General features: G+C 43.3%; 1 protein-coding gene across 8 annotated transcripts in view; it reads left to right on the top strand.

Moving 5' to 3' along the window:
- ARVCF (ARVCF delta catenin family member) overlaps positions 1–26,533 on the top strand; it is a 246,468-nt gene extending 219,935 nt beyond the window's left edge. For 7 of the 8 annotated variants that reach the window (XM_066562487.1, XM_066562490.1, XM_066562489.1 and 4 more), the window contains 9 exons: positions 7,504–7,631; positions 8,557–8,707; positions 10,058–10,250; positions 11,416–11,527; positions 12,113–12,203; positions 13,259–13,312; positions 17,891–17,982; positions 19,856–19,969; positions 21,348–26,533. In XM_066562487.1, coding sequence (XP_066418584.1) covers positions 7,504–7,631; positions 8,557–8,707; positions 10,058–10,250; positions 11,416–11,527; positions 12,113–12,203; positions 13,259–13,312; positions 17,891–17,982; positions 19,856–19,957 — 923 coding nt within the window. In that variant the 3' untranslated portion in view covers positions 19,958–19,969; positions 21,348–26,533. The remainder of the gene's footprint in view (positions 1–7,503; positions 7,632–8,556; positions 8,708–10,057; positions 10,251–11,415; positions 11,528–12,112; positions 12,204–13,258; positions 13,313–17,890; positions 17,983–19,855; positions 19,970–21,347) is intronic. The other variant, XM_066562492.1, reaches the window with a different exon arrangement.
- The last annotated feature ends 202 nt before the right edge of the window (positions 26,534–26,735 follow it).

The following is a 26,735-nucleotide window of genomic DNA, read 5'->3' as shown; positions in this document are numbered from 1 at the left end:
TGTCTTAAAACGCTGTAGTGTTTGAGGCAAGAGTAAGGGGCAGCCAGTAAGAGAGAATCCCCTAGACACAGCCTTTCTGCAGGCCAGAGTGTTCATCCCTAGCTTAGAGTCCCGGGTGTGCCTGAGCTGCCAGAAATTCCATACCCCAGCAGGGCTGGCAGTGTCACACTGAGAAACCCTGCAGAGCTGGCAGACCTTTGATGCAAATTAGTTTCATACTCACTTACGTATGTGAGCCAGGATTTTGAACCAAGTCCCACTTGGAGATGTTGCAGTGGTGATGCAGGGCCTGGGCTGCATTCTGGGAGCTTGCAAACACCATGGTAAGCTGGTGGTGGGAAAAGAGGAGCCTGTCCGTCCAAACAGTTTGCATTTGGTATGTAGCTCACGGCCCAGAGACTCCAGGGTGTGCTCTGTGTGCAAGAGAGAGGGAGAAAATGTTATTAATGTTTGATTTTTAGATACAAACTGCATTTCAAAACAGATTTGCTTTTGGAATAATATGATTGTCCTGTTCTCTTTAAAAGAAACTGCATTCAGTTATCACTGTGAAGTAAATAAAAATAACTTTGAATTAGAGAAGCTAGTGTGAGAGCAAGCGTTAACATTTCATGTACTGTACTGAGACTCCCCAAGGTCAGAGGCAAGTCTTCCGGGACTGGGGTAAAGGAAGCTATTTACATGAACTCTCCATTTTAATCATGCAGCCAAAGGGCTTAACTCCAATCCAAGGCATTGTTGCTTGTAACAATGGTGTTTCTCAAAAGCAAATAAAAACCATTGCTAAAGGTGACCTAGAAATGCTTAAATGTGCTGCAGTTCACCCACGTGTCTCCTCTCCCAGCAGGTGCAGACCTTCAGCAGCTCTCCCATCCCTGCATCAGCCTGGCTGCCTGGGATTCCCTGTGCTTTGGTGGCAGCCCTGTGGGACAGAGCATTCCCTCTTTGAACCAGTAGCTTGGGTAGTGCTCCAGTTATCTGCAGCAGCTTTGAGATTCTTATTAAGTGTTGGTCCTCCAGAGCCTTTGCTACTGATTAGTGAGGAGAAAAGGCTGTTAATGGAACATCTCCAGTTGCCAGGAGACTCAGCTGCATATGTTTGGAAAAAGTCTTTGTATTGGGCAGTGTGTGAAATGCTGCTTGCAGGTCCTCTGGAAAGGGAAAACGGTATTAGCTCTAAAATGTGTGGTCACAGAAAACAGAAGTGCTAGAACTCATACAAGGTCATAATGGGTTGTGTTTGATTGAGACACTTCTTTGTTGAATTGCATATTGTTTGGATATGAAGTGGGATGTAACCAACCTTGTACAAGTCATTCTGTAAGATGGTGCTTTGATGACAGCTTGTGGAGCTTGGGAAATGTAAAGAGTAATAGAAGTAGCAAAAGACAGTTTGCTTTCTCAGGCATCCTTTCTTTTTCTTCCACTGACTTGCCCTCCAATATTTCCTTTCCTCTCTGCCTTTCTGTCTTCCCTGCAGTCACCCTAGCTCCCTATGTTGGTTTTTTGCATACCTCACTCTTGGTAGTGCTGGTAACATTCCTGTTACATCCTTTGGGCTGGGGGTTTGTTTGCTTCCTTTTTGGAGTAGTGTGCCAGTGCTGCTGTCATTGTGGGAGTATGTGATAAGCTGGGAAGAGTTTACATCATTTTAGAACTTCTCTATGACTTAGTAGATTAGTTGGAAAGGTTACACAGTGTGGTGTTCATTTCCTAAATAGAAAACTCTTCTTAAACATTCCCTCAAGCCTGATTCGAGTCTCGTGTGTCCCACATTATTCTGGTTGTTCTTTTCAATACTATTCAAAGGCTGTTCTGTCTGTCTTCAGAGCTGCTGCTCACTAGTGGATGCTGCATTTGTGATCCAATCTCTGCAGTAAGCTCAGTACCAGTCCAGACTTGTGCTGTACCTTGAAGTGAAAGCCATAGGGACTGTTCAGAACTTTCCACCTATTATTTCATCTCCATTTGTTGCAGAGTTTGCTGTGCCTGTGCTGTGTGACACTCAGTATTCTGCATGTATCTGCATCGAGCTGCATTCTCGGGCAGTTATGCCAAGCGTTTGGCTCTGCTGGAGCCGGCTGTGCTCACGCTACTGCTAAGCCTTTCAATTAGAAGAATCTTGCAAGTTTATGTTGGCATTCAAGCTGCTCTGTGCACTGGGTGCTGAAGCACAGCGTACAGATGGAAGGGAGCTGATGGGTCGGCTTTTTTTCGGGATCTGATTACTGTTTTTACAAAAGTAACCAGCTACCTCCCCCAGCTTTCCATGGGGCTTTTCATGTAGTCTTCTATAAAACCACAGTGAGGTGAGGGGTTCCTGGAAGGGGCGAGTTGAACTGCAGGACTGATCTGCCGCTGAAGTGTTTTGAAAACATTTTTGTAGCAAATACTTCTGAGCCCTGGTTTAGACCTTGCAGACAATGAACTGCACAGGCTGTGGTGAAGGTACCGGCCGGCTGTCAGCAGAGGGCAGGAGTCTAAGGGCTGCGGAGCTTTTCTTTCGTGCAGATTCTTAGTGTCCATTTCTTTTACTGTCATGACTGTTTACTCTGTTTTTTAATTTTTTCTTTTGTTTTTGGCTTTTGGCTGATAGCTTCCTGGTTGCTGTGGGAGATGTTTTTTCACTGTGCAAAGTCTGTTTTCGGGTGACCTTGCAGAGGAGGTGCGGTCCGGGCTCCTCTCGCTCCATCTGCCGGCGCTGCAGGTGCGGCTCAGGGCGAGCACAGCGGCCCCAGAGCTCTCAGAGCCGGCAGCCCCTCGGGGCTGTGGGCCGGGAATTCAACTCCTGCTGTAGTGGCAGCCCGAAAGGAGTCCAGGTGCTGCTGCAGCTTCTGTCGGGAAGCAGAGTGCAGTAAGTGGCAATTGTGTCTGCACACAGCAAGAGTGAGTATCTATCAGAGTTCACTTCAGTGATTCCACAGACACACACCCCCCCCGCAGACACACCCCCCGCCCCCGGTTCAGGAGTTGCTCAGGTTTTTTTCTACAGTGTTGCCAACATCCTTCAGCTTCCTATGAAATTTGACAGTTGTTTTAAGCATCAGTCCAGAAGTTTAGTGTGGATAGAAAATTAGGCAGTGTATTTCTGCTGCAGCAGCAGGAGATTCCTCATCTGTCCAGCATCCACATGTATAATTTCCCATGCCTGTGGTGGGAGAATAAATCCTAAATGGAATGGGTGGTGAAGGGGAATAGGTTTGGCAGCCTTGTTCCAAAAAGAGTTGTCTGAATTTGGGATTAAGCGAGTGTATCAGAGATAGGCACCTGGTGCAGTATCTTATGTTATTGCCAGAATGTAGCTAAGTATAGGCACAGGATCAGCATTGCCAAGATGAAAGCAAATAGTTTTGTGGAGGAGATAATCCAGGAGCTGCTGCATCATTCTCAGCACGGGGACTGAGGGCTGAAGGGATGGAGATGGCTAATCAGCCCCAGCTAATTCCTCAGGTGTTTTCCATTCAGGATTCAAATTGCTGTCTGTGCTGTCACTGTTCCCCGGGCAGATAATCTACTTGCCACATCCTGTCCTGGTAATGTGAACTTTACACAGAAATAGTCCCATTTGCCAGTTCTGAGCAGCTCTGCTGCAAAAAAGCTCATCTTCCTATTTCTCAGAAAGATGAGACTGCAGTGTGTTGGAGATGACTCTAATATGGAAGATGCTTGTCTGTGACACGTTGTTCTTGTTGGTAGCTGGGGGAATGCTCACACACTGCAAAAGGTCTGATGCTCACAGTGACGTGACTGTCCAAGGCATTTCTCTGAAAGCCTAAAGCTAATACAGTGAACTTGTTTACTTTGCTTTCTGCAGTGAAAGAAGCAATAAATTACTTATCTCCATGCTTTTCCAGGAGGAAACAGTGTAGATTGCAATTCAGCACAAATCCATAACCAATGGAAAAATCTCATTTATTCCAGGAAGATTATCTTTTTAAGGACAGTGCTAAATCTGGGCTATAATTAAAACAGCTTTTTAAAGAAAAAAGAAAAACAATGGATGTTTTTATCATTTGATGTATTCTCTATCACTAATGGCCCTCTTTTCTCATTTCTTCTATCCATTTTTAAATGGGTGTAAGGAGTTAGCTGTATATTTCATAAAAGTATCATTACCTGAAAAAATAATTATGATGATCTTGAAATTAAGGAAATCAGTTTTGAAAAGAAGCAAGTGCTTAATGGAGGTGAGACCAGCTGTGCTTCCCAGGAACGTGCTTGAAGCGCTTCATGGAAAAATGTACAAGGCCTTCATGCAACCCTGGTAGGAAATTCATAATAATTCAGACGAAGTGCATCCTATAAATAGCAGAGCTGGATTCATTAGGACAGGAGGCAGATGGAGAAAATCTAAAACTTGTTTGTTTCTTTTTAAGGCACTATAATGCTTATGAAAAGTGTCAGCTTGCTGTCAGAGAGGGAAAACCCTCCAGTGCAGCAGCAACTTTCTCGTTATCAGTTTTTCATCCCTGCTAATGAGCAGCCTCCATGAGGGGCATTCTTGGTACTCCTGCTGCTTTTCCCTGGCATAGCCAGGCTGACCCAGAAGAGCTGCAGTGGAGGCAGGAGGGAGGACAGAGCTGTGGTGGTGTGGAGCACTCACTGGCTCTGTTTGAGACAGGTGCCAATAGGGCAGAGGCATAAATGTAGTTGAAAAGGGGGGGCTGTGGAGTGAAGTGGGAATCATCCACCACCTGCTAAGGAGTTATGCCCCAAAGCAGGAAGGTACTGGTGGTTGGTAGAGAAAATGCTGTGCATTATTGAAGAGAGAAGGTGAAGGTATTTTTGAGATGCTCTTACAGTAGTAAGTAGGAAAAAGGAGAGGCTTTCATGCATGGAGAGAGGTAATGACAGAGAACGGGTGAGAGGTGCGTGACTGGAATGCAGCTGTGGCCACAGGAGGGGAGCAGAGGGGAGGGGATTGGAGCATCTCAGCATTCACACACAGCAAGGTGCTGAGGAAGGAAGTGTGTCTAGTCAAAAAGGAGTGTACAGACTGACAGGAAGGGCACATCACAGACTGCATTTAAATAATCAGGACAGAGTAACAGTGTGGGGCTGTTTCCAAGTGTGACAAAATTACAACTGGGTACTTCTAAACAGAAGACTGTGGCTGAACAATTGCATCCTGCTGAACCACAGGCAAGTCTGAGCTCAGATACAGAAGCAGAAAATGTTCTGTATGAATATTATCTGTTAATGAACCTGCCTTCATCTCTTCTGCTGATCTGATTTACATTTCAGCAAAGCTTCCTTAAAAGATAACAGTGTCAAAATTCCAGTAGGCTATCCTAAGAGATTTTTAAGTATTAGTGTTCAGGAAAGCAACACCAGGCGCTTATCAGCAGTGTTTTTTCTTGAGAAGTTCTTAGGTTGCCAATTCACCTTGTGAAGAGGCAGGGGAAAGGGGTGATATGAAGGTCGTATTGGAGTCAGATAATCACAGACTTATTCAAGGAATGGAGAAAAGCTGTACAACTGTTCATGCTTCATGGCTTAAGTAATGGTAGTTTTTCCTCAGCATTCAATATAGAGGGCAATGATCCCAGTGCAAGGGCAGGACACTCAAGAAGAGGAAAGTCAGTGGTATGGATTGGCAGGATGCCTTTGGGGGTTGCCATCTGTTGTGTTTGCACGTATCCCTGGGGTGTCATGTGTAGCAGGCAAGTGGTGGCATTGAAAGGAGACACGGCCGTGGAGCAGGTTCAGTATCCGGTCACTGGAGAAGGACCCGGGCGTGCTGGGATGCACGTGAGAGGCTGAGCACGGAAAGTATGAACCAGTACATGGATCCTCATGGATCCTTGTGCATAGATGGGATTTTTGGTATGGAACAAACCTTGGCTGATGGTGTTTGCTTGCTTTCAGTGGGATAAGTACCAGCTGTACAGCCAGGGGGTTAACACAGCTTCTGTTCATAGACAGTGTTAGAGGGCTGAGTTCTGAGATCTTGACTCAAAAAGCCACAGAGCCATATGAAGGATGTGGAGAAATACTTTAATTTAAAATCAAGGCTCTTATTTCAGGAAGCCTTTAGCATCAGGGAAGAAAAAAAATATATATCCACTGGATAGGACAGCATTGCTGGAAGATGTCTAAAATATGATAGTCTGTGATGTGTGTATGAGAGATGGGTGATTTTGAAGAGAAAGTGCTGAAGAGAGAAAGTGATTTGTGTTTGGAGATTTCCTGTCTTACTAGTGGAAAACTTGCTTTGAATTATGCTATAATTCTAGGACAGCATCTTGTTATGTGAAGAACCTTCTTTTCATGTGTGCAAATAATAAAAATTATTTTGCTCAAAACAAGCTTGAAATTGCCTCTTTGCCCAGGCTTCTTCACACCTTTATGCTTTCTTTGATGTCATGTTTTTCTAGAAATCCTCTCCTAGGTAATGCTTGCTGCATAACCTAATGCTTACTTACTGCAAACATCCCAAAGGCCAGCAGACCAGCTACAGTGACTGCAGATGAGTCATGTTGACCAGAGCTTGCTTGTGCCCTCGTGCACTCACCAAGGCAATTTAGGGGTTTCGTTGTTTTGTTCACATAACCTGAACAGCACTTTGAGATGGTTTGTCTGGCCAGTCCTTTAAGCAAATGCTTGGCGTACTCCACCCTTATTGATGCAGTGTGTCATGCTACACTTAGTGAAAGAAGATTGAAAAAATTGCTTCAAATTGTTTCAGCAATTTGGAGTGATGGAGTTCTTGCCTAAGATCCTTTTAAGGTGGGTAGATGCATAAATACTAATCCTATGGATGAGGAAGTCAGAACACGATGGTACTGTCAGTTACTCAGCATCACAAAAGGAAATCCTTGGCAGAGCTGGCAATAGCTCTCATTCCTGTCATGCTGGAACTGCACAGCTGACACAGTGACTCTGGGGATCTGCAGTGAACAGATGTGACTGTCACAGTCTCCCAGAGTGGGACAATGCCGGCGTAGTTCTGTGCTGAATGTCTGAACTAGAGTCAGTGTTCCTCCTTGCCACTCACACTTGGGGATTCTGGTCACTTTGACATCGTGCCTGTTCCTTCTGTCCCTAGGTGTGTGCAGGGTGTGGCTGACAGGATGGTGTAGCTCACTCTGTTTGGTCCTGCTCTTTGTGTCTCTGAAAGTATTGAGAGATATTTGAACAAGGACAGGAGTGCAAGGTGCATTTGCAGCCCAGTCTAGAGATGCAAAGCAGTAATTGTCACAGGCAAAAATTGTCCCTTGTCACCACCTGCATTCTGGGCAGCTCATAGCATAGCACAGATTTCAGAAAGAACTGTCAACCTTAAGACAATTGCCAGCCTTTATTGACAACCTTAAGGTGTTGGTGTCTCCACCATTTCCAGCAATTGTGGATAGAATGTCTTGGACATGACAAAAGCTCTTCTTTCTGTGTCGTCACAGCTTTCGGTTGTTCTCTTAGGTTATTAAATTAGGGGTATGTGTTTGTTTATACATTGTGTTCTCTGCCTCTCTTGCTTCTGTTCTCCTCTTGCCCCACCTGCAGGCTTTGAATTATTGTACCAGCCAGATGTGGTCCGACTGTACCTCTCCATCCTCACTGAAAGTCAGAACTTCAACACTCTGGAAGCTGCAGCAGGAGCTTTGCAGAACCTTAGTGCTGGCAACTGGACGGTGAGTGCAGTCTTCAGTCTTTTTTTGTTTCCTTTGTGTAAGTAAAGAATAAGGGGACGTCCCATTGTAGGTGCACTGTTACTTTGTACATTTGTATCTCCTTTAAAAATGAAGGAGGTGGGAATGTCGAGGAAATCAGTTCCATTCACTTATTGAACACATTTTGCATCTTCTGGGCTGGTGATGTTTGCATAGTGGAACTATGCTCAGTGCCACCACTTCAGCCACTTAAGCATTGCTTTGTCCATTTAGAAAAGCCTGGTATTAGATAGTTATGTGTTCTGAATACTTAATTTGTTGGATTGACAGTGTGCTGAGGAAACTGCACTCCAGAGTGTCCCCTAATACCCTCTGTGAAGCATCCCCAGCGCTAATCAGGCAGTTCTTGCAAAGATTTGCCTGATTACTTCTAGAACCGCTCAGCAAAGTGGGACTGATAGCAGCCTGAGGGTTGGCAGGGTGGTGTTTCACAGCTGCTGCCAGCTTACTTTAAATAATACAGGTTTGTTTGAAAAACAATCATGAAACAGAATAAAACCATGAAATTGGAGGAGGAGGAAGATAACAGATCTTTAGATGCTTTAGTGTTTCCTCCAAGTGACCTCTTTTTTCCTAATCCAGAGGGATGTGTTTTCACACCAAGGTGTGTACAGAACAGATGCTGGCAGATGATGCTCCTTCCTTCTGTTCCTGCCCTCTTTCCCCAGAAGCTGTATGATGAACTCATACACCCTTTCTTCCTTGGTTCTTGGTGGACTTGAATGAAGGGTTAAGGCAATGGGATAAATCAGCACGCACAACCTAAGTGGTCTTTGCAGAGAAAAAATGGGTTACAGTACTGAAGGAAAAGCCAGGGGCAAGGGAAGAGCAGGTATATGAACTCACAGTACTTGGTGTTGTTTCTTTTCCCCCGTGTCCCAATCAGTGGTCCACGTACATCCGTGCGACGGTGCGGAAGGAGCGGGGGCTGCCGGTGCTCGTGGAGCTGCTCCAGTCCGACTCGGACAAGGTTGTGAGGGCTGTGTCCATTGCCCTGAGAAACCTTTCCATGGATCGTCGCAATAAAGATCTCATAGGTATCTTCTGAACTTCTCTAACCAGCCTGGGAGCTTGGAGACCCTTGAGAGACCTGAGGTTTTGTCCCTTGTGCTGAGGATTTGTTCTCTCTGCAGTTCCATCCATGCTCTCTGGGATTGAGCTGTGTCTGCCAAGTGGGGAGCTGTCAGCTCAGAATGTATTTCCAGCCCACTCAGACAAGCTGTGGCTTGAAGGAGATCTCTAGCTTGGGAGAACCATTAGGTGTACTTGGTGTACTTTTTTGCAGGAGAGTAGTGTGTGTAGGTGTGCAGAGGGCTGGATGGGTTAAGAGGTTTCTTGTCTCTTCCTTAGCTCTGGCTGTTATGGGACTTGTGCTCATAGATGTTGCTCCTTAGGCCTGCCTGCTACTCCAATTAGAGAGGGAGTCTGGGCTTTTTTATGCTGAGTTAACCTGGAGATGTGCAAGGAGCTCTAAAGTTGAACCTTTGGGTTTTTTGCTTCCTCCCTCATCCTTTTGTCTGGTGGGTAGAAGCTGGACTCTAAACAACTTAATAATTCTTCAAGTTGGTGTTCAGCACTGCTCTAGTTCCTATCCAAAGTGGTAAATAACATTCACCTGCCCATAAGCAGGAATCTTGAAAGATTCAGCTGAGATGAGTTTTTTCCTGTAGATGACTTCTGTATTTAACTATTTGTTTAAATTCTAGCCTTATCAAGCCAGGAAATACTGGTGACATTTTTAGGGCCATCATTGAAGTTGATACTGGCAAATAGCAAGGTGGGATTCTACCTTAATATGTCAGGTTCTCATTTTAATAGTTCAGAGGTGTAGCCAGGCAAATGGTACAGATGGATACCTGGGAATGATAAAGTCCAGATTCCCTGTTTTTTCTCAAGTACTATACATGGAGAAGGCTAACTGCACCCAGGAGAAAAGGCTCTCTTAGCTTTGTTGGAGAAGGTTAATAAATGCATGGCTGCACACCTTGCCTCAGAAGGCCTATTACAGGGCTAAGCTGAGTAAACCATGTGCGTGTATTAGCATGAATACCTGGCATTAGCAGCTACTGGATGCTTTTTTGCCTCAGGCTTTGCAAAATATGATAGATGTGGGCTGTAAAATTCTCAGTAAAAATGCCTTTTTTCTCTCCTCAATACCTTTCAGAATCTGTGATGAAGGACTTTATTTTAGCTTTATCAGCTGTCAATCGCCTTGAAATAATGAGTGAATGATAAATACCCTGTGAAGTTACAGTCTTGTGGTTTAAAACACATGCATTATAAGGGATTTTTTTCAACATAGCAAACACCATTGACTTTTATCATTCAGGATGGGAAGCTGAAATGTTTATTAGGGCTGCCTAATGGCATCTCTTCCCCTTATCTAGGTAGTTATGCCATGGGTGAGCTGGTAAGAAATTTGCCCAGCAGGCAGCAGAGATCTGCAAAGAACCTGGAAGAGGACACTGTGGTTGCAGTGTTGAATACCATCCATGAAATCATTACTGACAGCTCAGAAAATGCAAGGTCTCTGATCCAGACACAGGGCATTCAGAAGCTGGTAGCTATCAGCAAGTCAAGGTAAGTGACAATTGAAAGCAAAATGCATAAGAACTCCTTGCAAACATGAAAATGTCACTATGAACAGCAGCTTTTGCTTTGTGAAAGTATTGGAGCATCCCAACCTTTCAGAGCTGTAATTTCAGCAGTTAATATAAACAAAGTAAAAACAGCCAGCACCTTTAAAAGGTACTTGATGAAAAAGGTTAATTGATGAGTCACTTCAGTCATGTTAAGACGTGCTCTCTCCTTGTCCGTGTCATTTTAGCACCATATATACATTTACCAGGCAGCATTTGCAGTGAAACCATGATCTTTGGTTGTAGTTTGGAAGGCCTTTTTTCTGTGGCAGTGTTCCACTGCTGGAATGCCAGTGATGAAATCTGTTTCTTTCAAGTGAAATGGTTAATGATGTGTGGTAATTGTTCTGGCCAAAGGGCTGCTGGTGAGGATTTGAAGTGACAAATTTTCTTCCATTTAAAAACTCTGTTCTGATTGCTGTAGAGGAAACTTTGTTTTGTGTAGTTCATGTCGTTAGACATGGCAGGTGTGTTTGCTACAGACTTCTGGGAGAGTGGCTGAAGTAGTCTTCTTGGGTTGTATTGTTACAAAATAGGAGAGCCACCAAAAATCTAGGCCTGTTCTAGATTATAAAAGGTGTGTGTACTGACTTAATAAGGAGTAGATAAAATTTCATTTTCAATTTAAAAACAGCTTACTTTTTTTTGCTGACTGAAATTACTGTGTAAAGTGTTCTAAACCATGGAGCAACTTCATTGAATTGTGAGGAATAGATGTACATTGGGATGAAGGTTTGAAAAGCAGTTTAGAACATTTTTTTGGTTTGGGGTTTTTTTTTCATGAAAATCCAGGCAGAATGGAATCTGTCTGTTCTTTGTTCATGACAGCTACAAGACAAAAGTGTCACCAGGGCTGCTGACCTGACCTGACAGTGCTTGTCCAGCAATACATTTCTGTGAAAACACAGAAATGTGCAAAATTCATAACATTTCAGTTTCTGGTTTTCTCAGCAAGTACCTATAGATATTAAGAAGTCGCTGAATGATTTCACATCTATCCCATTACTTACAGGTTCAAATAATAGCTGTGTAGAGTATTAGGTATTAACATACAAATAGTTGGACATTGCTTGATACTTAAACTGTCATTTTATCTTGCAAATCAGCCAGTCTCCCAGAGAAACAAAAGCAGCATCTCACATTCTTCAGATGATCTGGAGCTATAAAGAACTACGAAATGCCCTTCAGAAGGATGGGTGGAACAAGTCACACTTTCAGGTAAAGATCTTAAATAAGTTCTGGAAATGCCTGAGTGGAGATGTCCTTACTTAGGCCAACCTTGCAGTCTGTAGATCTTGGTTTTCACTTCTGTTCTTCCAGGTGAGAGCACAGTGGATTGTACCCTACTCAGTAACACCATCCTGCATAGAGTTCTGGCTGTACTTTGCTGTGGTCTGTGGAATGCAGCTCTTTAGGTTTGGGCAGTCTGCCATCCTGTACAGCCCAAATGCCCCAATTTATGGGTGGAAGAATTAGCATGTCTTGTCTTAGTTGTGTCTCCTTTGAAATGTTCTGTACAGCAGCCTAGGGCAGCCACCTCTGTTTGACATGCAGCCTCCTCACCTTTTCTTGTGGAAGGCTTTTGCTTCTTTCAGAGGGCAACAGTGCTGCCATTGAGAAAACAGGGAGAAAACTCCTCTATCAAATCTATGTGAAAATAAAAAATCCTCCAGTTCCATATTATCAACAGAAGGGGGGCTTAAGTGCATTCCATAATCTCTCTCTGTGCTGTTGGTTCATTTATTTGTATTGTTCAGTTTCCATGAGTAGCAATTTGGTGTTTGTGTGGTTTTTCTCTTGTAGTCTGTTTCTGCAGCTCCAAAGGGCTCCAAAGGTACTGCTGGCAGGTCTGGCTATGATGACAGCACTTTGCCTCTGGTGGATAAAAGTCAAGGTCAGTTCTTCTCTTTATCGCTTGTCATATAGTGATTTACTGGTTTTCTGGATTTGCTGTGACTGTTACAGCACAAGGGGGTAAAAATGCATTGTTCATGTGTGATTTTTACCCCATAGTCTCAAAATAATCAGTCTCTATTACCTGGAGATGGATAGAATTTCTTTCCTTCCAAAATGTACATTACTGATACTGTTTTCTCAACTTGGATGCAGTGTTAATCTTCCTGCAAGTGGGGTTGACCTTACCCCTACTCTGTACTGGAGTCTTTCCATTTTTTAAATAGAGGTGCCCATTTTGGCACAGCCTCTTCCTCTACCATGCAGGACTTTTTTATTGGAGATGAGTTTATTCAAGCTCCAAGTAATCCTGCCTGTGCTTTTTCATGAGGCACAGCCACACCAACATCAGTGTAGCACCAGCTTTGATTTCACCATGATTGCTGTGTCTCTGAGCCTGGCTCTGGTTGCTAAGAGCAGGATTTGCCTGGTGCACTTTGTCTAGTTTAACTGCAGGCTACTGCAGAAACAACAGCTCTACACTGCCCTGCCTGTTTCCACCTTCCCTGTCTTTGATCAAACCTGACACATGATGGAGACTGAGGATGATTTGGGTCAGCTTGCTGATGTGACAAGAAACTTGTTTTCTTTGTGGATTAGTTTTCTGTTGGCTCAGCAGGCTGCTGGATTGGCTGGTGTGCCATGAGAAGCGTCACCCTTACTTACTTTCCTTCTCTTTTACTCTGGAGAGATCAAAGAGAAGCTTGTTAATCATGGTAGGTAGTCCAAAGCAGAACTGTGGTTTCTGTTGGGGAGAGAAAGCCCTGTATTACAGTGCCAAAGCAGAAAATACATGGCTTACCTGTGCTCTCTGGAGAATTTGATTCAGACTTCCCTTTCTGAATGGATAACAATGGAATAGTTTGGGAATTTTTTTACAATAATCTCTGCATTCAGTACTTTATCAACCTCTCTGGTTTTGTGACTAATTCAGAGCTACCAGGTTTTGAGAAAAGCAAATGTACCTCAAGTTGTTCAAATGCTTCTGTTTTCTAGATAATGAGAAGTCTGGGAGTCGTGATATGATACCTATGGATGAACTTGGCCCAGGTAAATTCCGTCATAGATCAAACTCTCTGTCTGTTCCAATAGAGCACACTGTCACTCACAGGAAAGTTCAACTATTTCTCTAGGAGATATTATTTCAGATGGATAAAGCTGACATTTAAAACAAAACATTACCTCACAAAAGATTGGTCATCGTCTTTTTTTTTTTCTTTGTATACATGTAGAGTGTCACACCAATTTCCCCCACTACTTCATGCCTATATTGGAGGTACACTGACCCAGCTTTCATTCTGCTCTTTGGTCCCTGAGGCAGCTGCATTCCCTATTACAGATCTGGAAGTCTCCAGGATTCTGAAAGAAAGAGTTGAAAATTTACTTCAATGTATTGCTTGTATTTAAATCTGTTCTGCCTTTGTTTTTGTAGGTAAAACCAAAAATAGGTTAGTGTGTGATATTCATGACTACTTTCCATTTACCTGCATCTAAATGAGCCTGGCTTTTCCTCTAGACTGAGAAGAGCCACTGACTGTCAGTGATGTGCTTTGAGACTGATAAGCTCTGTTGTGTTAAACTTGTAGGGTTTTTTTCTTTACCAAGGTAGATAAAGGTACTGTGTGGTGTCTTGAGGATTTGCACCTATTTAAATGCACCTATATGAATGCCTCCAGATCAAACAGTTTGGTACCCTGCTATTAGTAACTGTGATTGAAAAAATAGCAAGTTAGAGCCAAGAAAAAGCCAAGCATGTTCAGAAAGTAAAAGAACAGGTATATATTACCTTTTGAATTCTTGGAAAAATGAGATGCCACCTGCCATGAATCAACTGTCCATATGTATTTTGCCTTAGGGAACGCTGAAACATTTGTTCTCACAATGGAAGAAAATCTCCTCATAGAGGATTGCCTGGCAGGAATAGCTGTGTGCTGGCAGGTGCTGCAGAATGGGCAGTGCTGATTGTTTATAGTCTCAGCATTAATTGCTGCCTTATGCTCTCAGGAGTTACTGGTACAGCCCTGAGTACAAAACAAAATGCAAATTTACAGCATATGTACAGCATCAGGCAGATTCTCTGGGCCATGCTGTTCTCCAGTCTTTTTATCACCTTTAGAAGATGAGATCTGTCAAGTTTTCCTGATTCCAGCTCTTGAGTGCTTTATACTTCCAATATGACTATGACTTTAGTCTCTTTTCAGCTGACCTCTGAAATAGCACAACTTCATTTATCCAGTTTACTATCCTTAATTTCAGGGAACTGGAATAACAACATTTCATCTCTTCAGGCTCTTTCAAATGCTGCATGGTTTTTGTCTTATGGGCATATTAATATGAGAAGGCTGCTCTAGACTATATTTTCAGATTTTAACTTCATAGTGAACTGTTGTGTTCTGGAGTTTTTGTTCTTTTTTCACTCTGGAATGAACTGGTCCTTCCAGCCCAGTGTTCATCCCCTGCAGAGTACATCCATACAGGACTGATGGTTCCAGAACATCCCCACCTCTCTGCCCCTCCTCTGTGGGCTCTTCTCACCAGTGTTTAGGCTGTCCTGGTGCCTGGGCCTTTCCCACATGGGCTCTGCTTCAAGATCACAAAAAGAAAATTGCTGATGCTGTCTCAGCTTCTTTCCTAATGCTGTCGGGGTCATCCTTCTTTTCAGAGGAAATCACTTGGCTGTCATTGGTTAGGGAGGCAGAAGGATCTGTTCCCCATCAGCTATCAGTACTAGAGCAGTCAGATCCCTGCTGTCTGGGGCAGTGGAACAGCTGGGTAGGGTGTGGATGTGCTGGGAGACAGAAGAAAACCTGTATTACGAGTCACCATGGGCTGATCAGGTTTGTCAGGTGTCCCCACTGCAGGCAGGCTGCAGAGCAGCAGTGCCACTGTCACCGTGTGCCTGGGCTCTGTCCCCGAGCTGTCTGCAGAGGCAGCAGAATGGTGATCTCCAGCCTGTGCCAAATCCTCCAAAACTCTGTTAACCTGTAGGCACTCAGACAGGAGCACTTGGGAAGTGAGATTGTTCAGACCAGATAGACAGAGTTCAAATGCCACTGTCCTCCATGCCCATCTTCAGCCGTGACTTTTCCTTTCTCCTCCTTCTCTTTGATGGGTTTAGAGGTTTGATCTTTTGTAAGTTGAGAGCTGTGTGAGGGCACAGATGGACTGACTCTGGCAGGCATGTATTTGGTCCTGTAATTGGTGATGACATAAAAATGTTGCTGTAGAGTGAGGGGGAGATAAAGAAGCAACAGAGACAACAAGAAGCAGGATGCTGAGAGAGAGAAGTAAACAAGCCAAGGATGGGATATTCCTCTATTGACCAAAGTAACTTTTGTCTATACAAAAGATTGTATTAAGTCAAAGTAAAGTACTTAATACCTTGGAGCAGCAAGATATGTATAGATCTTTATGCCACAGAAGCAATTAATTCTGATTGCCTCTTCAAATGAATCTGAAATATGGGAGAAGCAGATTTCTAACTGCAGATTTCTAACTTCCTTGCAGAGCTGTGGTTCTCAGGGCAATGAGGTATTTCTTCTGTAATGCAGCCTCTTTCAATTTCTCATTTTATTTGATCAAATCATGAACTTCCTATCTCTGCTGCTGCTTATCTTGACAGAGGCATAGAACAGTGTGTGGATTTTGGACACGTGACCTGTGGGTGCCAGTCTCTGTACAGGCCAGGGGCCCACAGGACAAAAAATGCAAAATGTGTTGGAGTTCAGATGCAAAGGGCAAAGTTCTTGAGTGTTCTTTGTTGTCAGATTACTGCCAGTGCAAAAATGGGATTTTCCTCTTGCTGATGTGTCCTGGCTAAGTATGGGAGTTTTAATTTTTTCATATTATTAAATAACTGGTTTGGTTTTTATTTTTTATTATTATAGTTTACTAATGACCTTGCTCCCTGGGAAGTATCACAGCTGCCATCAGCTTCACTTAGTGGCTGTTGCTTTCTGGGGGTAGTTCAAAGGTTTCCATTGTGTCTTGGCAATTCCTTTTGGAAGCATTTGTCAATCATCCATGATGATGGCACTACAAAAATGCAAAGTGATCCATTACATCCTTGTGAGTACAGTTACCATGAGATTGTAAAAAGCTACCACCCAGATGCTGCAAGTTTAATTTTCTGTTTTTCCATCACTGAATACATACTTTTGTGAAGTATTTTGTCCTAACTAGATGATGAATCTGTAGATTAGGACATAGCCTACTAGCAATGTTCATGCCTGTCATTTGAAAGAGAGTTATCGGTCATGCATTCCCCACAAGCGCTGGCTGGGTAGCTGGGTGCAGCTGGTTTTTTTCTTTTTTTGTTCAAAAGGAATAGCTAAGAATGTCAGGCATCTTGATTGTCAACAAGTAATTGTAAGTTAAGTGCTGTGTAGCAAATCATGCTTTATGATCTGTGAACTACATGTATAACTCCAGAATTCTTTAGTTATTTTTGGTCAGCGTGGTTAAATCATCTTTTACTGCCCTTGATGTCAAAAACACATCCTGCTTCAGGTGCTTGTTTGCTGGTCTGTGTGCACTTGGGTTTGAGGCACACAGAACACTGCAGCTTTTCTCAGTTTAACCTGGCTCTGTGTGCAGTTGTCATGTGGGCAAACAGTGCCATGAGAAGCCCACAAATACATCTGACTCACCCATCCTTAATGGCCTGTTACAGGCAAGTAACAAACTGAGAGAGAGGCATTTTGATAGTTTATGTAAAACTTCTTGTGGTATTCTAAAAACACAGTTTGTCAAGACAAGAAAACATTAATGATCCCTCAATTACACAGGGGAAAACAAAAGCCTACAGGGAGGTATAAATTTGGGTGTTGTTTACTCCAGATTACAATGCTGTCAAAGCAGAGCAAGCAAAGATCTATTTGTCACTGATAATGAGGGAAATTTGATGCATCACGAAAATAAATTAAGTTTTGCATTGTCTGACAATGATTCAAAGCAAAGGTTCTGCAATAATTACAGCTATTTCTTTATAAAACCCTCTCACAGTTTTCTTCCTTGTGTTCATCATGCTTTCATGCTGTTCCTTAGTTGTCAGGAGAAAAGGCACCAACAGGTGCTGTTTCGTAATGAAAGACAGCCCAAGCACAGCAGGGATTGCATTGAGATTTCTTCCAACTCGACAGGCCCTTTTTCTCAGTGCTCTGACGGGGACTCTTCCAAATTATTGTCATGTCCTGCTAGTAGTCAGGCTCAGGAAAAGTGGTAACAGGCTGCAGAGCATTCAGAGAATGAACACAGCCAATTAATCAGGCTGCTAAGCAAGGAATGCAGGATTTGGGCTGAATTTGGAGCTCATTAGCCACAGGGCATGAGATGACAACTTGCTGCTTTCCTTGGGCACACTAAAAAGTGCAGCAGGCTGGGATGAAAACAGTGCTGCTTGCTAATGAGTGCCAGCATCTGGCAGTGCTATAAAAAGAAGGCTTCTCTGTTTGTTTTTAGCTAGTAAAAATGAAATTTCAGAGCTGGAGTACATGAGAAGCAGGCTGCCGGCATCTTTGGGTTGTGGTGGTTTGTTTTCCTATTCCTTTGCTGAAGAATTCTGCTTGCATCAGCTCTGGTTCTGCTCTTGTTTTTGCTTCATGCCTGACTGTTGTGTTTTCTCCTCAGATGGATATTCCACCATCGACCACCGAGACAAGGAGCGCAAGTACAAGACCAGCGATAACACAGGAGACGCTTCCGAGAAGGAACCTTTAAAAGTGAGCTCCCCTTCCTGCTGAGGGTAGCTAGTGCCTTGGGAGGAAAGGAATCCAGTGTCCTCACCAGGGGGCTCTATAAAAGGCCTTCTTTTATTTCACATAAAGGCATTATTTTGTAATTTAGCACTTGGCTAACTAGAAATCAAAACAAACTGTTGCTTTCCAGTGCAGCAGCAAGTGCAGGTACTTGCTCCTGTACTCTTGTAAATGGGTGAGGTTGTAAAGATAGGAAGTGTTTGTTCTGTTGCCCTTGTCCAGGCAGCATTCCCTGGCCCTGAACTGTGTAACTGTGCTCAGACTTTGTTCTGACAAGTCTCTTCAGGTTGTCATGCTGCTTTATTGTCTTCATCACGAGAAACAGGTGTGATCTTGTGTGTCCATGTCCAGCAGTGTGGTGAATAGGCCTCATTTCTGCAGCACTCATTCACAGCCCTGATGGTGGACCATGGCCATGGGCCAGGGAGATGGAGAGCAAAGAAGAGACATACACAGTTATGTGTGTGTCTTCTAAATACAAATTTACACTACTCTAAATGAAAATAATTCTTACTTTACAAGACTTTTTGTACTATGGGCTGTGTGCAAGTGTGGCTCAAAGGCTCTGTGTAATTTCTGTTGCACTTCTGTACCTTTTCAGAGTAAAAAGTCTGTGAATGTAAAAATGCTGTGGCCACCAGTTCTCCCTGGCCTTGGGTTTTCCCCTGGGGGAGTAATTCCAAGAAGGAAAATGAGGATTCACTGAAATAAGAGTCAGTGGTAGGAGACACTATTGCTAGTCTGCAGAAGGCTGTCCTTAATAACCTTCAGCACATTGTTGATAATACCAGAAAATCCAGGTGATCTATGTTGATGGGAAACAGTTAAACTTCAGTCAGCTGAAAAACAAACCCACCATCATTGAACAGGGAAATAAAAAAAAACAAGATTTGGAGAAAAATAATTCCATAGATGGTAAACTAGGAAAACTGCACCAACTTGTCTGTTGTAACTTGCCTAGTCAGGCATTTCCTGCTGTGTTCTGCCTTTCCAAGAAGGTACACCCTGGAGAGTGGCTTCAACCTGCCTGGACTTTTTTTAAGCTGATTACTGAAGTCCTACAATGTGTCCCTCTCCTCCAGTTGGCAAGAGATGGTCCTGCTTGAGCCAGTATCAGTCAAACAAACTTCCTAGTTCCCTCATCACAGTTCTAGTACATTTTTGCAAGGATGCAGCAGGAGTGGATGCAGTAAGTTACATAAGAATGTTGATCAATAGGAACTTGGCAAAAATATCTTTTTAAGGAAAACAGGGTAAGGTAGGAAAATTAACAAGTACTTGTTATTTTTTCTACTCAAAATTCATTAAAGTGGTCCATTGCAACCCTCAAAATCACATCAAGCAACCCTAACTCCAGTGTATGACCAAAGTGAAGCACAACCAGAGTTCAGCAAGTGGCTGCTTTGCTTTTATGAGACAGAGAGAAAAAACATTTCACCTCAACAGCGTGTGACCCATAGCCAGTGCTGCCTCTTGGTTCTGAGCACCTGGGGGTAGCCTAAATCCAGGTTATTGTGCACAGCAATGGTGGGCACAGCCCTGCACTCACCTGGGCACAGCTGAGCAGCTGCTGCTCTTCCTCTCTGTGCTGCCAAACAGAAATGGGGCCGTGGGGGTCGTGGCTCGTGAGCTGTGTGCAAGCTCAGGGGAGGCTGGGAATCCAGGGAAGTGTGGCCTTTTGGCTGCTGCAGATGCTTTTGTCAGTATTGTGCCTTTGCTGATCTTGTTTCTTTCTATACCACTAATTTTCCCTTGTGCTACTTTAAGCTGACCTGTTTGGTGGTTTTGTTTGATTAATCCGCTCTGTTTTGCTTTAACTCCTCACCCTGTGCTGCAGAATGACACAAATAGGAAAAACATTAACAGGAGTAACAGGGCTTCGGTGAATCTGGTGGATGCCCGTGACATTAAACCCCAGCCTGTTGACTCCTGGGTCTAATTTGCATGCATGGTAGGTCCTTTTAATGGTAATTGGGGCTAGTGAATAACTTTCTCTTGTGCATGATCTGTATAGCTGTGGGATCTCTTCAAATCTAACTGCTAACTTACAGATAGATGAAAGTGCATTTGGAAGAAAAAAAAAAGTGGTCTTTATACTATTCAGTGTATCTTTAATGAAATGCAATCAAACACCACTGTTTGATTAAAAATAACCTGTCAAATAACCAGGCAGAAAATTAATATTGTGAATGATTAGTTGTCAGCTGAAATGTGAAATATTTCTGCTGTTAGGCCATGGGAATGAATTTGAGTAGTGTGTTCCTGCTTCCAACCATTTTTCTCCCTCAATGCTCATTATAAGGATTAGCCTGAGACTTAAGAAAAAACATATCCTTGACTATTTTTGGCTGTCCCCTAAGGTTCCCACGAATTACAGCAGGAAAGCTGCTGACTGTAACACAAGTTACTTTGCAAGGAGATGATCTTGGTTACACAATAAATAGTGACCCACAACTCCCACTTTCCATTTTCTTTTTTTTTTTTTTTTATTGTGTGTCACTAAAGAAAGATGCCTTTTTGTTGTGTTCTAGCTGTGTGCCTTTGCCATGTGCCAAGTTCCTCAGTAATGTTACCAGCCTTTCTTCGCTCCTGCCACTGCTAATCTGTGTCCTGCTGTCTTGCTCGAGTCACCCTGGTGATACCTTCTGGCACTTCGTCAGAGGATGCTGTGTTTGGAACAGCAGGTGTTGTGCCCCTGGCTATGACTAAAGGAAAATTTCAGTGACTGTCACGAAGGCACTGAGCAACTTTCCCATCAGAATGGGCAAGAGACTTTAAAGGCCCAAATTCCAAACCATGAGCTGTCATTCACCCACATAATTCTACGTGGAAATCCCTTTCATTAGTAGGAGAGAAAGCTCCTGTATGTTTTTGGGTGGTGGTGCTGGATATTTTTTTCCCTCCTTCCTTTCAGTCTAATAGAAATGCAAGGTGCTAGCAGATGGTTTCTGTTTCTGGTTGGAAGCACCTGCCCAGAGAAGGCTTTCAGCATTTTGAGGTGCTGTCACAGAGCAGGTCTTGGCACCACTGGCCTCCCACGGCTGCTCAGCACTGCGTGCTCAGCCATGGTGGCTCAGGCACGGGGTAGCATCAATGTGCCTGTGGTGCCTACTTCATTCCAGCACTCTGCTCTGAGCAGTGAAGCTCTACAGGTCGGGTCCTGAATTCAAAAAATTAGGTCTATGCTTGTTTTTCCCAGACATGCCCATCAAGGAGCCCATGTGTTGGCATAGGTTGGCATTTCCAGTCACTGTCCTACCACAAGGTGATGGAGATCACCAAGGCCGTGCTAATGACTGGTATTAATCAGTTCTGACTTTATTTTGCAGGGCTAAAGTCCAACCACATTTTTTTTAATTGAGGGGGGAGAAACAAACATTGAATCGACCCAGAGGATCTCATCAGTCACCACTGCCATTCAGACTGGGAGGGCTGCAGGTCCCAGGAGGGCGTGGGGAGCGAACCCACCTGAGTGCCATCGCCCGGAGCACGATGCCTTACAGCGAGACACTCTGCTGCTTAACTCCCTGACATTCCCACCAGAAACAGCCACCGCCTCCCCCTCCCTCCCTCCCACTCCTGCAAGAAGAAAAGCAAGAAAAGAGAATCCAAGCTTCCATGTAGCTGGCTGCGTTCTTAGGTGACTCTTACGTGTGGATGGTGCCAAGTTGGAGAAGCGCACATCATGGGGCAGCTTCACAGCGGGACAGGAACTGCGGGGTGTTTGAAATGATACCGTAGGTGTAGCCATGAGGAGAATAGCACTTTTCTGGTTTGGGGTTCATGGTTCTGGTTTTTGTTTTGGGGGATTTCTTTTGAACTGTGACTCTTAACGTTTTTGAAGGCTTTCTGAAAAATGTTTAGGTTTTCTTTATTATTCCCACAGAAGGTGCAGGAATGTTGAGTGGGTTTATTGGATTTCAATGAAGGGAGAAAATGCAGAACAAAAACTATTAAACACTAGTTAAATGAACTGGAGAGTGGATGACGAAATTGATGCAAGCTGTATAATCTGCTTTTAGAGTAAGCTGTATCAATCACAGTGCTATATTATCATTATAATCTGGTGTACAATACTTCTGCCTTTTGAATTCTGTATTGTCTCTGTTTTTATTTCTACATATTGAAAAGCAGTTTATGGAAGGTTTCAGTGTCCCTGGTTCAGAAATATGTGCTGGGAAATGGAGTTGGCTGGCTTTTTATTTTCATGTTCTCAAAGATTGCAATAAGGAGCTTTTACATGTTAAATGTATCATTGTTGCATTGATGATGATGAACTACTTTTGCCATAGCTGTTAAGACATTGAAGGAAATAGGAGCTTTTTTGTAGGATGTCTCATTTTGAACACACTATAAATTTGAGATGGGTCTGTCACTTACATTTGATAGTAAATTTTTCAATGTTGGATCCATGTTTGATTTGGGCTAAAGATCCTGATGAAAAATGCCACAAAGGGAACTGGTTTGGCATTTTAAAATCATTGTCGTGGTTTCTGTGTTCCTTTGCTTTTGAGATTGCATATTTCATGTGGCGTGAAAATCACCCGTGTGCAGCAGCTCTCCTCCAGGATGCCAAGGCCTGCCTTCTGTAGGGGAATGTTTACCTCAAGAAAATGTACTCTGCAAATGTGGTATCTGGAAATGCCGGGGACTAAATTATTTCAGATCACTGATTTTCTCCAGGCATTGGTCAAGGGAGGGCAGCAGATGAGAATAGGAAGCAAATGCCTCAGCATTAGCACTGAGAGGACTTTTGCTGATTTTACTTGGTTGCCATTGTTCTTTGATTGCCACTTTTAGTTTTAAAAAAGCTCCTAGAAGCGCTGTGACTGGAAAGCACATCCTTGAGTCTAGCAAACATCATTTGCGGTTTTCAGTGCCTGCCGTTCCTTTTGTAACTAAAAAGGGGAAGTATCCAACAATCTCACCTCCCCCAAAATATTACTGTAATAGTAACCATTACATTTTTTGTAAAAAAAAAATTTAAAAAACTTTAAAAAAAGGCAAGTACCAAGAGCTTTGTATCTTCTTGAGTATATTAAAAATTTGACATGAATACATATATATAAATAAATAAAAAAGTCTATATATCTATATATATATATTGTTGTGCAGAGAATAGGTTAACAAAACCATGTAAAGTAGTTTGCAGGAGAGGGAAGCATTTGTTGATTCAGGGAAAAAGACTGATGCCAGAAGCTGTCAGTGATTTGGATGATACGTGTGCTGCTTCGCACCCTCCCTTTTTGACCCTCATCTTCCACATACGTTGCAGTGTCACTTCTGGATCCTGGGGAAGGTGAAGTTGCTTGGAGCAAATCAACATAGCAAAGATTTGTTATTTCACCTGCATGAGAGTCCTATTGGGCCAAAGATGCTCAGCGGATCAAGGGAAGCAAAGAGAGGCACCTGTGACTATCTGTGTCGGGGCAGTGTGTCTCTGTGTAGACATAAAGTGTGGCAATGAAACCAGATACATCGTCTGACTGTATATTATATCAATGGTGCTCTTTTCATACTTGTTCTGCCAATACGCGGAGACCCTTTTAACCAAGCTACACAGAAGAGTTTTATATCACTTTTGGTTATGTACTTGGTGTATTCTTTTTGTATATGAAAGGATTTTTTTAAAAACGTTCAGTAATTAGCAATGGAACCTGCTTTGTAGCTGACTAGAACAGTGTAAGAGAAGGGCCATGCTGTCAGTCTGTCCCTGATCTACTTCAAATCATATATTTACCAAAGGAGTCTGAGAAAAAGTTCACTTAAAATAAAGACCTGACTGTTGAAAGGAGTCTCTGCTAAGACTTTGTGGTTTAGTTATTGTGCAGATATTTCAAAGCCAGCAAGAAGTTATCAGAGAAAACCGCAGGAGGGAGCAAGTGAAGTGATGAAGTGACTGGGGCCAATTATGGTCATGACTTCAATCCTAGGTATCCCATGGCTCTTATTGGGACACTACAGGGACACTCAGAATCTGGGTTGGAGTCTACATTCATCTGTGTCATTAATGGGCTAAAAACAGTAAGGATATTGGAGAAGCAGATTCAGACCCCATCTCACTTCTCCCAAAAGTCTTTTTTTGTATTTACACTGCGCCCTGAACTGTCCCTATCAGGTTAAATGGCACTGGCTGCCCAGGTCATCGTAGCAAACTGTTCTTTGTTTTCCTGGGGGTGTTACAGCAGCCAGCAGAGTTGTGAGCTGACAGCATGTTTATTGCTGCAGAAAATCAGAGGATGGTGTGTCAAGAAGTTGGATACCAAATTGATGGGCCAAGGCTTCCCCTGGGAATCACACATCAAACCCCTACCCTTTCCATGCCTTACATTGACAACTAATTCCCAAGTATGTAGCAATAACCCATCCTCAGCACTACTGTGGGGGTTTTTCTTCTTGACAAACTAACTGTTGTTTGGATGGCGAGGAAAGAAAACAGATTGGGGGATGACTTGTATGTGACTATCACCTTGTATTATCAGCCCACCTGCTGAGGTCCAAAGCAGGGTACCTTGAACCAGGTCTGGTGATTTAATGTCCTTTTTGTCTATGGCCAGGGGCTCACTGGTGGGATGTGTGCCCACTCCTGCCCTCACCTCTCCCCTTGTTGGCTCAAGTGTGAATGGCTGTTTGAGCTGTTCTGGAATGTGGGTGTATCAACCCGTAATTGTTGTATTTTGGCAGCAGGGACTGTATGTAAAGAAGGGAAAGTGGCAGTGTGTATTGACTAATGCTGCAGTAGGGTCTAGAGTCTCCTGCTAAAAGGCAGGCACTGCTTTTTAGGGCTCAGGTTTGACCTCCTCTTTTATTGTTGAATCCACTGTGAAAACAGGAGGGGGGAATCTGCCTGCAAGGGGCTGGGATAGAAGAGATTTCTACCTGCAGAAATTGTAGTGGGAGGGATGGTTGTGGAAGGAAGTGATGGTGTTGCAAGACTCCTGCTAAAGAGGAGGAGGAAATTTGATGGCCCAGTCAGGGCTGAGATAACACAGGGGAGAGGGAGACTTCTGACAGCATGTGATTACTGTAGACCCTTCTTCCTAGAAGGTGGCTTGCATATCTCCCAGGCATTTTCACTGAACAAACACTCTGTGCCAACTCCCCTGGAGAAGCATCAAGTAAGTGTGCGAGCAGTTGTGCTTTATGGTTCCCAGGTCAGTCAGTGTGTCTGTGGAATCCAAGGAGGAGAGCAAAAGGCAAGGCTGTAGGACATTTTGGTTCTGTCGTGGATTTAAGTAGCAGTATAGCCATACATACAACTCTAGGTGTGTTGTCAGCTTGAAATGCTCCCTGGGGAACAGCTTGGGCAGCCATAGGTCCCAATCTTCAGTGTCTTCTGTTCTGGCATAACTGCTGCCTATCCCAGATCTGTTCTTACATGCTCAGACCTGGTTCTGAATGTGCTTCTATCAAGAAAGCAAATCTGGTCTCTGTTGCCAAGATGCCCCGGGACTAGGAACTGACTTGCTGTCAGGACACATGAAGAAAGCCAGGGGTGGCATGTCTGTTACAGCAGTTTGCTAAGTTCGTGCCAGCTCTGAGGAGCAGTTTCAGTAATGCTTTCTACCAGGAAAGCCTTGTGCTAGGCAAAGCAGTTTTCACTCCTAGAGCAGTTTCATGAGACTGAAGGTGGTGAGTTACCTTCTGTTACCTGCCTTAAGGTTGAGCATAGGCTCAGCTACCTGTGAGAGAGGTGCACATGTCAAACCCTCGAGCAAGCAAAGCTTCAGAAGCCAAATGGGCACATCAGAGTGGTTATAGCCTCATCTGCTGAGCCACTGCTGGCTCAGTGAAACCTACAATGTGCCAATACTTTCAGCCAGCAGGTTTGTGCTGTTGGGGTGGAGTTTTTGAAGGTGTTTATATAGGTGTAGTTTTTTGCAAAATTTCTTTATGATACCCCTAAAATCTGGTGTTTCCTTATCTTTGACAGAGAAAATCTCTGATTTACTGATACAGTAACTAACCTAGTGCATTTAAGGGGAAGATACTATGAGCCTTTGTTTTCTGTTTAAAGTTTGCCATCAGGGTAGGATGATCTGAAGTCCAAGGTGAGGAGGAAGATAGTGCAGATACTACAAGGCCTGTCAATCTGGTTCTTACTGTTCAGAAAAAACAAAATAACTAGACTAAGAAGCTTACTGGTAATTAGTAGCTAATGTGTTTGTAACTATCATGTGCCTTAAAATTTTCATGGTAGGAGAATTTAAAAAAATCAACAATGTGTTTTCTGTAATAACTGCTCAACATTCTCTCTGTAGATTAGACTGGTGGGATTTTGCATTGTATTTACACTGTACTATAAACTGAAACACTTAGAATGGTTTGATTTTACAAGTATGGAGAGGGAAAAAAAGGTGGATTATGCTTTTCATAGAACAAATATTACCGTGACAGAATGTATTATTATTATGATAGGATCTTTCCATAATGCAGACAAGTAGAATGCTTGTTAGAAACCAGGTATGTAGGATAACAGTTTGGTGTGTTTTCAATAAACCATGCCTGGAAAGAATACATGTGCCATTGGTTATCTTTTTGTTACATCAGGTATCTCAAATACTCTTTGGCTTTTGCAGCAGCAGTTTTCTGTGGCAGGAGATTATTCAACCCTAGCTCAGGTCAATACTCTGTGTTAGCAAAAGGTCAGTGGTAATGAGAGGAAATTGAAATATCCTATAAATAAGTAAAGCTGAACATTTTTGACTCATTGCCAT

This window comes from Molothrus aeneus, chromosome 18, assembly GCF_037042795.1.
Source record: "Molothrus aeneus isolate 106 chromosome 18, BPBGC_Maene_1.0, whole genome shotgun sequence".
Taxonomy (NCBI): Eukaryota; Metazoa; Chordata; class Aves; order Passeriformes; family Icteridae; genus Molothrus; species Molothrus aeneus.
Note: the sequence above shows the minus strand (reverse complement) of the source record. Positions and strands in the feature narration are given on the sequence as shown.